We start from the raw sequence: 11,649 nt of genomic DNA on the forward strand, positions 1-11,649 counted from the left end.
CCCAAATACCCTATATCTCAATCCTGTGAAGCAGCCAAGGAAGGAGTTTCAGAGCAGGAAAGGCTTAGAGACATTACTGGTCCCACAGAGCAACAATTTCTTCCATTAGACAATCTCAGTACCTGAAGACAAACCGTTTCAGTTTGTTATTGAACCTGGAAGTACACATCCAGCACTGCGCACCTGTGAAAGGTCCTGGAACACCCACAGTTGTAGGGACTATTCCCTCTGGTCCAGGCGCTGTCATCTGAGAATGCCTGACGATTTTCCACACCTGAAAAAGTTGGACAAGGCTGGAACCTTGTCCCCTGTGATAAGGTAGTCAGGATTCCTCCCTAACTCAACTGGATGGCATCCGTTGCGTGTATCTCAATAGATAGGAAGAAAGGACTTCACATACTTCAAATTAATCTGTCTGTCCGAGGACTGGACTGACTTGTTCCAGGGTAACAGAGTGTTGTGTTGTAGGTGTCTTGAGTGGAACTAGGTGAATTAAACTGCCTCGATGGAGATTACAGACCACCTCAGAACTCTAATGCATAAGTAAATATTCGGGCAACTCCCGAACTGCAGACCCCAAATCTGAGAGCAGACAGTATAAAGTTTCTCCTGGGAAGGAAAAAAAATACAGCTTAAGCTGTGCCTAGAATAAGACCCAGTCGGTTCCGAGCACTGGCTTCTGAAGGTTCAATACCCAGTCAAAACTTTGCAAGGTCTAGACAATCCAGCCTATGTTATCCACCAGAATCTGCACTGTTTGTTGACGTTGTACAGATATCCAGAAATGGGGATGTCCTGAGACTGCAGTAAGGCTAGCTCGGGAGCCAACAAGTGAATACCTGAGGTGCATAAGATAGGTTCAATAGCAGGGCTACAAGCTGGTAGTACAGGGGACCAAGAAAAAAAGCAAAGGAATGAGAAATGCGCAGGTATGTGTTTTTGTGCGCGTGGAGAGGCCAGCAAGTCTCCCTAATGACAGGATGCTATGACAGACCTCATGGATACCATAAGAAATTGTTAGACATAAATGAGGAAATTAAGGCCATGAGATGCAAGATGGGTCAAAGCCCCTTTTTTGGCTTGGAAACTGTGAAGAGCTCGGAGTAGAGCCCCTGGAACCGTTATTACACACGAACAAGGGCAATGATGAGTTGCTCCAGAAACCAGCTAGGGCTGCATGAAGATCTTCCAATCTGTGCAGTGGTAATGAGGTAATGAGCCAGAGAGGGGAACAAAGAAAAATTCTAGCTTGTGGCCCCTGGAAACAACCTGAACACCTAAGCATATGAAGTACTGGTTGCCCTGATGTCCACAGAGGCTAAAAGTATATCCACCACTTCGGAAAGTGAAAGCATGCTTCTGACCTCTGCGGTCAGAGTCAGCAATCAAGCGTGCTGTTTGGACCCTAAACTCCTGCACAACCGCAATAAAATGCTTGCAAAATAGAGCCAAGGAGGGAGAAACACTCAACTGAATAAAACTCTGATGAAGGTATAGACTCAAGCAGAGGGCAAAATTCTAGAATGTCACAGTCAGGCACAGCAGGGGGCGCAAAGCAGACAGCACCAGGAACCATTAGCAGGAGGGTGAGCTGGAGGAACCCTGGACAGCAGGACTGTTCCCTATGTGTCATGGACCTGGCTGCAGGAGAGGGTCAGGTATTTAATGATGCCCAAGCTATTGTAAATGGAAGCAGAGATGAACAGAGGAGAGCTCCATGTGTCACTTGCAGTCAGGAGTAGCAGCAGACAGGTAAGAACAGAGCCCAAATGACACTTAGCAGATGATGTCAACTCTCAATCCCTTAACACTAACCCACTTCCACAGTGGAACTGTTCCTTCAAACCTGAGAAACTAAGCTCCCATGGTGCTTAGCCTGCACACCCTACTCACAAAATGAGTTTTCAGAGACAGAATCACACACACGGGGCTGTGCCACGGCTCTGTACCCAAAGAGGGCTTGCAGCTAACAGACTCCAGTCTGGAAAGTGCCACAATGCAGAGCCCAGAGCACAAAGTAATTTTCCAGGCTAGCCCCACACCTTCAGTCCAACGGGTAAATCAACTTCGGAAAGGTCAATCCCGATAGCTGTATAGAAAGCAGCTCAGAAGTAATGTCACATGAATCTTAAAAGCCAGTGCACAAAGCACAGGTGTATTAGTATCAGATGTAAGAACCCTATTAGGAAACATTATATCAACTCCACACTGTGGAAGTGGTGCCCTGGAAAAGCTCAGTTGGATGATGTAAAACCTCCCGTTTCTGGAACCAGCAGCAAGGGATAGAACATCAGAAGCTGAATGAACAATACTTTTAGATTGAAGGCAGCCCTTTGCTCCAAGTGCTGTCTGCAGCTAAGACAGTTCTTACACAGACAGCAACCTCCAGACCGTATACACAGGTGGGTGCCCCACATGAGGGATACAATATGATAGCTGTAAAACACAAATTCTACTAGATCTCTGCTGTTACAAAAAATATGTTTTTTTTTGGCGTTAAGATTAGCAGTGTAGTATGCAGAAGACTCCATGCATACTGCAGACAGTTTAATATGGGAGACCCATTTGCCAGTAGGTCCCTATTCATTCAGATTCTGATGTTCTAACGCTTGAAACCGGCGACAGAAGCAAGGAAAGACATCATTCACGTCCACAGTGTGAATATAAGTGGATATCATTTCCTAATAAAGTTGTTACATCTGATACTATACCAGTGAATTGCCTTGCCTCTTTTCATCCCTGCTTTAGATCCAGTAGTGGTGTGCAATATCATCTTAGTTGTCAACCAACTTGTCAGCACTTGACCTGGAGTACAATGAAGTATCTATCTCCTGTTTTTTGTGTGCATTTTTTAACTTTTTTTTTTAAACACGAAAGCATCTTTTGAGCTCATTCTGTTATACAGTGGGTATAGAAAAGAATCACTCCCCCTTTAAAATATATACATTTTGTTGCTTTGCAGCCTGCAATGAAGACAGACACAGTTTTGGTTTTATTCAGCTGTATTTACTCAGGGCAACTTATAACATCCAAGTGAAAGATTTAACTCCAAGATTTCAGAAAAAAATTTAAATAATTCTTGAATAGCATAACAGTTGCAAAAAGGATCACCCCCCCCTCCTTAAAATGACTTATGAACTCAATCATGTGTAGCTAATCACTTTCTCAATGGCACACAACGCCATTTGACTTTTAACTGTGGTCAGCTGTGGTCATTTTGATTAGCTCAGCATGAAAGAGCTTTCCTGAAGCATTTCAGTCCTTGGTAGTGCAATTGAAGCAAACAACCAACTATGGGTAGCAAGGCACTGCTAAAAGATTTCAAGTATAAATCTGTGGACATGTACAAGTCAGGAGATGGATACAAAAATAGCTTCAAAGGCTTTACCAATGCCTAGAAGCACAGTGAAGTTTATAATTAGGAAGTGGAAGGTATTTGGCACAACACAGCCTCTCTGGATCAGGACATCGCTCTAAACTCGATGAAAGAGCTAGGAGGAAAAAGGTCACAAGTTGCAGGAATTTATGACTAAGAGTGGTCACTCTGTGTATATGACATTAATATCACAAATTATCTACAAATTTGGCTTATATGGGAGGGTTGGAATAAAAACGCCACTCCTCCAGAAAGGCCACATGCAGTCACAACTGAGCTTTGCCAAAATGCACCTTGAAGATTCTGAGGCCACATGGAAAGGTGTTACGGCACTAAAATTGAATTATTTGGCCTCAACACTAAAACATATGTCTGGCGGAAATCCAATACAGCTCACTATTCAAATAATACCATTCCTACAGTAAAGCATGGAGGTGGTTATATCCTGTTATGGGGGTATTTCTCTGCAGCAGGGATTGCAGCACTTATCAGGATCGAAGGAAAAATGGATGGAGAAAAATAGGAAAATCTGCTGCCCTCTGCCAGAAAGTTGTCAGTGGGAAGAAGGTTTGTCTTCCAATATTACAATGACCCAAAGCACACAGAAAAAATTACCCCACAGTGGTTGAAGGGAAAAAAAAAGGTTAATATCCTTGCATGGCCTAGTCAGAGCCCAGACTTAAACCCCATTGAAAATCTGTGGAATGACTTGAAGACTGCAGTCCACAAATGCTCACCATGAGATTCCACTGAAATTGAGCAGTTCTGCAAAGAGTGGGAAAATATTGCAAAGTCTAGATGTGCAAAGTTAGTAGACATATAACCCAACAGACTAAAGCTGGGAATTAAAGCAAAAGGTGGTTCAACAAAATACTGACACAAGGTGATGATCCTTTTTCCAACTCAGTGATTTGGTTTTTGAATTTTTTTTCTGACCTGTTGGTGGCATATCTTCCACTTGGATGTTATACGTTGCACTGAGTAAATACAGCTGGATAAAACAAAAACTGTTTGTCTTCATTTCAGGCTGCAAAGCAACAACATTTTTCTTTTTCTTTTCCTTACCCAAAAGTATTAGAATACCCGTATCCCTCTATGGATGAGAAAGAGCTCTTTAAAGCAACAATACTTACTAACGTAAGACACTACCAGATACTACGGTTATCTGATTTAAAAAATTATTAGAGTACATTTTTTTTTTTTTTACCTTGCAGGTCCCCAATCATTTCTGATCCCTGATTTCTGTCCCTCCGCTCAGAGTCTAAGGCCGCCTGTAACTGAAAGAAATCTTTTTCCACTTGTAGTTTGGCACTTTCTAATAGTCGACATCTATCCTGCAGTTCCCGGTTTAGTGCTTCTAATTGTGCAATAGTCTTAGTCATCTCATTTTGACCTTTTCTCAGCCTTGCTGCTGTGTCCGACTCCGCTCTTAAAAAGTCATTGGCTTCATCCAACTAGAAAACAAAAAATAAAAAAAATCAAGCTATCCAAAACCATAATATTACACCACAAGGCCTTACTAAACAAATAATGTGCTCAAAATGCTGAAGAAATATAAGTGAAATACAGACATATTAGGGCTGGTTCACACCAGATGAAGCCCAGTGCTTTTTATTGCATTAAAAATGCATGAACAGGGTTTTCCATGTACTCTAATGGTTCTAGTTTACACCAGTTTAGTCAGTTCAAATGCATCCCGGTGCAGAAAAGAAAAAAAAAAAAAAGATCATGCTGCATTTTTTTCTGCACAGAACTGTACTGAAACACAACAAAATGCATCAGAAATGAAGCGTAGTGTGGTGTGAACTGTATGCAAAAATGGATTCGGAGTTTTTTTTTTTCTTGGTGTGAACTGGCTTAGTGAGTACAGATTTTTAGTTACGTTAGGCCCCATTTACACCTCGACCCTGTGGCAATGCACGTTACATGGGCTGGTGCAATGTGGCATTATCAGTTGTGAAAGGCATCCAACGCACTTGAGTTTCAGTGCACCACAACATGCTGTAAAGCACTACTTGCATCATGGTGCACTAGCAAAATACTGCAGGAGCAAATTTTGGCCCACGGCGTTGTGTTAAGCAGGCCATTTAAAAGAATGCCCTGGGAGAACAAGGTTCCATTAAACACAGTGTGTTGCAGCACCCTGACGTGAAGGGGCCCTTATGTCTTTATCTGACAGACGTTTTTACAATTTTACTCAGAGGACCAGTACCACAGAAGCTGGATCCCAAAAAAGGCAAAGAGAAAACGAAGGACTAGACCAGCAGTATTGCTTGTGGGCTCCCTGCAGCTGGTCTTTTCCACATTACTGTTTTACAATGCTTTGTGATGTACAGTGTTACTGTATGAAGGTAATCATCATGGTAGCAATAGATTTGCTTCCCAATGTCAGAGCTGTATCCCTAATGAGAGGTGGGGGAATAATCAAGAAACTGGGGGATAATTTTGCCTAACATCAAAAAATTAAAGAAAAATCAGAAGAAACTTCAAGATTACTGTGTGCCTAACATGCATATGTTATGCATGGTCCAGGTGGTTGAGGACTATCTCAGACAGAGGAGGTCGAAGCATGGATGTGCCTCGGCCTCCTCCCACTCCACATCTGGAAGCCGCTAGATGTGATCTCAAGCAAGAGAGAGCAGGAGCCACCGAATCACTCTCATGTACAAGCTGGGAGACGGCATCAGCACAAGCTGATGGCTACTACTGCAGCAGTCAGTTTATGCTTAATGGTTCACTCTCTTGACACGCATAGTATGTACAACCCCTGACAAAAAGTATGAAATCACCACTCTTGGAAAATGTTCATTCAATTGTTTAATTGTGTAGAAACAAAAACAATCAGACATGCCTCAAAAACTATTTTCATTTAACATTCAAACCTTCTGGCCTTAAGAAACACTTCTAAAAATAAAAAAGAAAGAAAACTGTAGTCAACTGCAACTGCAGATCAAGCAGAGGAAAAAAAATTATGGAATCACTCAATTCTGAGGAAAATATTATGGAATTACCATGTACTTTGTAGTTCTAAAACAAACATCTGCATCAGATTTCATCTGCTAATTAGTCTGCAATTAAAGAAAAGGGCTTGCACACCTTGGTGAGCTATTGCACCAAGCTGATTGACAGGAATCATGGCTCCAACACGAGACAGGTCAGTTGAAACAAAGGAGAGGATTAGAATACTTTTTCAAGAAGGTAAATCATCATGGAATGTTGCAAAAGATGTTGGTTGTTCCCAGTCAGCTGCATCTAAAATCTGTACCAAGTACAAATCAAATGGGAAAATTGTAAAAGGGAAGCGCACTGGTAGACCAAGGAAGGCATCGAAGTGTTAAGATAAAAAACTTAAAACAATATTCCTTGAAAAAAGAAAATGCACAACAAAATAAATGGGCAGAAACAGGAGTCAATGCCTGTAACCGAACTGGAAGATATTGTAAGAAATGGGATTTACATACAGAAAAACCAAACAAAAACCATCATTAACACCTAAACAGACAAAAACAAGGTTACAATGGGCAAAAGAAAAGCAACCATGGACTGTGGATGACTGGATGAAAGTGACATTCAGTGATGAATCACAAATCTACATTGGGCAGGGTGATGATTTATTATTTATTTCAGGTACTTGTATAGCGCAGTCAATTTACGCAGCGCTTCACATATATATTGTACATTCACAGTCCCTAACCCTCAAGGGGTGTACAATCTAAAGTCTCTAACTTACATTCATATATATACATACTAGGGTCAATTTAGACAGGAGCCAATTAACCTACCAGCATGTCTTTGGAGTGTGGGAGGAAACCGGAGTACCCGGAGGAAACCCAAGCAGTCACAGGGAGAACATGCAAACTCCAGGCAGGTGGTGCCATGGCTGGGATTCGAACCAACGACCCTAGTACTGCCAGGCGGAAGTGCTGACCATTTAGCCAGTGTGCTGTGCTGGAATTATTGTTTGGTGCCGTTCCAATGAAATGCATAAAGATGACTGCCTGAAGAGAACATGCCAATTTCCACAATCATTGATATGGGGTTTCATGTCAGGTAAAGGTATGGGGGAGATGACAGCCATTAACCTCAAACCAACTGAAAATGTATGGTGGATATTAAAGAACATGGTCCATGACAAGGTTCCAACCTGAAAAGCTGATCTGGCATCTAAAATAAGAGAAAGCTGGAGACCAATTGATGAAGAAGACTGCTAGTCAATAGTTAAATCCATGCCTCAGAGAACTCAAGTTGTTATAAAAGCCAGAAGTGGTGCAACAAAGTACTATGGTGTATTGTAGTGTTTTGGGTTTTTTTCAAGATTCCATAATATTTTTCTCAGAATGGAGTGATTCCATATTTTTTTCCTCTGCTTGTTCTGCAAAAACAATTGCAACCGACTAGTTTTCTTTATTTATTTTTAAGTGTTTCTTAAAGCAAGAAGGTTGGAATGTTAACATAAAAATAGTTTTGGGGCATGTCTGTAATAATAATAATAATAATAATTTTTTCTACACAATTAAACAATTGAATGAACATTTTCCAAGAGAAGTAAATCCATACTTTTTGCCAGGGGTTGTATAAAGAGCTGAACTAGTTAAAGACCAACATGTTTGAAAACTAGTATCACAATACACAGAAATATAGGATTATACATAATAGTAGATTTTCTTAAATGGATAAGCACTTCTTAAACAACTGATTTGTTAAAAAAAAAAAAAAAAAAAAAAAGCATAAACGTACTGGAAAAAAAGCGAATACATACCTGCTTTTGCAATTGTATTATTTTTTCATTTGTTATTTGAGAATTCTGACTAACTTTCTTGAGATCCTCCAATTGGTCTTTTAAAGTAGACACTGTACACATAAGAAAGATATTATAGTTAAACTATCAGGTTATTGTCAGGCTATACTACATTCCATCTTCCATTAAGGACTACCTATGGTTGCTTACAACTACATTAAACTATACATAAGGAAGGTCCATGACAATTTTACAGCTAAACTCGGAACAAAGAAACCACTTTAATTCAGTCACATATCAATCACAAATCCTTATTATTATACAGTATTTATAAAGCGCCAACAGTTCACTCAGCGCTGTACATTACAAAGGGGGACAGAACATGCGACAGTACAGTAACAATACAATGTGATACACGAGGGGTTCGAGGGCCCTGCTCTTTCGAGCTTACAGTTAAATGTATGTTTAAATGATGCAAATTTAGGTAACTATTATTTAGTAGGTAATATAATTCCTACAGTTCTGCTTTAAATGCCAACATATAAATATTTTCACTGATCTGATAAAATTGTGCCTTAGGAGTTATTTTGACTGCCTATTTCAAGGGATTGGTTAGTGCTGGATTATAATAGAAACTGGGCTATACTAAAATGAGTGTAGTTTTCTACATATTTCTTTAGTATGGTAAGAGTTTAATATAGTGCTATAAAAATCTCTTTTCCTGTAGTCAGGTAAATATGAAATATTGCACTTTATATTGACTTCTATCCAGCAAGCAAATGAAGCTCTAATCTCCTGTTATGAGCTAATTATCTCCTTGATTAAGCAATTTAAGTTTCAAATTCAGTTTCAAATCAGAAGAGGTTAGCAATTAATCTTCTCTTTTCTCTGGGAGTAGGATATTAAACAGTCAGCAATCAGGCATGTGGGAGATTTTCAGGTGATTTTTCCCATTCAAGTATACCTTAGGTTTGAACCAGTAGGCCAATATAAACAGTCAATTACCGTACGCCTTTTAAACACAGCCAAAACTTTAATCCTCAAATTTTAGGGCAAACCACAATTCCTCCAGTGGCTCCGTAAGGTTGACATCATTTGCCTTACAGAGAAATACACGCACATTTCTCATCAAACCCCCAAGAGACATGCTAATACATGAGCCTTCTGGTTCGAGTTCAAAACTTTTGCTTTGCATTTAGGCATATCACTGTACCCTGGGTCTATTTTGTCATTTATAAATGCATACAATGCATCCAGAAAGTATTCACAGCGCTTAACTTTTGCCACATTTTGTTATGTTACAGCCTTATTCCAAAATGGATTAAATTAACTTTACCATATGGAGGAAGATAAAATGGAGGTATTTCGTACAAGTTGGGAAAAGTGGGTACAGTTTAAAAATTCAGAGGTATACCTAGAATATGTGAAATACGGAAAAGAAGGGAATAGGGATATATATGGTACAGTATAATACCAGTAATAGCTAAGGATCAGGATTTCTAGAATGAAGTTAAAAATGCATAATCAAAGGGTGGGGGGGAATAGGTAAGGGTAGGGGTAAAAGGTCACCGAGATAAAGGTTATTTCTGGGGAGTGTTATGACAGAAATGTGTAATGTATACTGTCTGTTTTATTAGCTTTTGTACATTTAATATGGTGATTTGAAAACAATAAAATATTTAATTAAAAAAAAAAACAAATTTCCTCAGCATTCTACAAACAGTACCCCATAATGACAACATGAAACAAGTTAGTTTTGAAATCTTTTCAAATTATTACAAATAAAAAAACAAAAAAAACACATGTACATAAGTATTCACAGCCTTTGCTCAATACTTTGTTGAAGCACCTTTAGCACCAATTACAGCCTCAAGTCGTTTTGAGTATGATGCTACAAGCTTGGCACACCTATTTTTTGGGCAATTTCTCTCCTTCTTTGCAGTACCTCTCAAGCTCCATCAGGTTGGATGGGGAGTGTCGGTGCACAGCCATTTTCAGATCTCACCAGAGATGTTCAATCGGGTTCAAGTCTGGGCTCTGGCTTGAAAACTCCAGGACATTCACAGAGTTGGCCCATAGCCACTCCTTTGTTATGTGGGCTGTGTGCTTAGGGTCTTTGTCCTGTTGAAAGATGAACTGTCATCCCAGTCTAAGGTCCAGAGTGCTCTGGAACAGGTTTTCATCAAGGATGTCTCTGTACATTGCTGCATTTATCTTTCCTTCGATCCTGACTAGTCTCCCAGTTCCTGCCACTGAAAAACATCCCCACAGCATGGTGCTGCCACCACCATGCTTCACTGTACGGATGGTATTGGCCAGGTGGTGAGCGGTGCCTGGCTTCCTCCAGACATGACGCTTGGCATTCAAACCAAAGAGTTCAATCTTTGTTTCATCAGACCAGAGAGTTTTGTTTCTCATGGTCTGAGAGTCCCTCAGGTGCCCTTTGGCAAACTCCAGGTGGGCTGCCATTTGCCTTTTACTGAGGAGTGGTTTCTCTCTGGCCACTCTACCATACATGCCTGACTGGCGGAGTGCTGCAGAGATGGTTCTTCTTCTGGAAGGTTCTCCGCTCTCCACAGAGAAATGCTGGAGCTCTTTCAGAGTGACTATCAGGTGCTTGGTTACCTCCCTGGCTAAGGCCCTTCTCCTTCAATCACTCATGTTGGCTGGGCGGCCAGCTCTAGGAAGATTCCTGGTGGTTCCAAACTTCTTCCATTAATGGATGATGGAGGCCAATGTGCTCATTGGGACCTTCAATGCTGCAGAAATTTTTCTGTACCCTTCCCCAGATGTGCCTTGATACAATCCTGTCTTGGAGGTCTATAGACAATTCCTTGGACTTCACGGCTTGGTCTGTGCTCTGACATGCACTTTTAACTGTGGGACCTTATACTGTATAGACAGGTTTATGCATTTCCTAATTATGGCCAATCAACTGAGTTTCCCATAGGTGGACTCCAGTCAAGTTGCTGAAACATCTTAAGGATGAACAGTGGGAACAGGATGCATCAGAGCTCAATTTTGAGTGTAATGCCAAAGGCTGTGTATACTTATGTATGTTTTTTTTTTCCGTTTTTTACGTTTAATAAATTACAATGATTTCAAAACGAACTTCTTTCACATCATTATGGGGTATTCTTTGTAGAATGTTGAGGGAAAAAAAAAATTGAATCCATTTTGAAATAAGGCTGTAACATAAAGTGGCAAACGTTAAGCGCTTTGAATACTTTCTGGATGCAATGTACTTATTATTGTCACCATTATTATTGTCATCTGTGCTTTCTCTTCTCCATTCCAAGCCTTCTTTTATTTTTTTTTTCTCCTCTTTCATTTATCTCTTCCTTCTTGCCTTTCCATAATGTTTAGCACTAAAGTTTTAAGTGTTGAGTACCTACAGCTTTTATGGTCCTTTAACATTCCTTTTACTTTCTTTTTGACAGATGCAATTGAATGGATAGTGTTTCAATACAGCCATACCACCTACTGTGTACTGAGATACGCCACCAGTTGGGCTCTGTATACTTCAGCTGTTGTA

At 40.3% G+C, this 11,649-nt stretch overlaps 1 protein-coding gene across 3 annotated transcripts in view; it reads right to left on the reverse strand.

Annotated features, from left to right (window-relative positions):
- The window catches only part of ROCK1 (Rho associated coiled-coil containing protein kinase 1), a 191,484-nt gene that overhangs the window by 53,438 nt on the left and 126,397 nt on the right, over positions 1 to 11,649 (reverse strand). For all 3 annotated transcript variants that reach the window (XR_016312867.1, XM_089678309.1, XM_089678311.1), the window contains exons 15-16: positions 8,136 to 8,227; positions 4,584 to 4,830 (exon numbers count right to left, since the gene is read on the reverse strand). Coding sequence is in view for 2 of the 3 variants with exons in the window: in XM_089678309.1 (XP_089534435.1) it covers positions 4,584 to 4,830; positions 8,136 to 8,227 (339 nt within the window). In the remaining variant the exon portion in view is untranslated. The remainder of the gene's footprint in view (positions 1 to 4,583; positions 4,831 to 8,135; positions 8,228 to 11,649) is intronic.

Source organism: Staurois parvus, unplaced genomic scaffold (assembly GCF_062004578.1).
Source record: "Staurois parvus isolate SC_StPar_1 unplaced genomic scaffold, SC_StPar_1.0 ptg000015l, whole genome shotgun sequence".
Taxonomy (NCBI): domain Eukaryota; kingdom Metazoa; phylum Chordata; class Amphibia; order Anura; family Ranidae; genus Staurois; species Staurois parvus.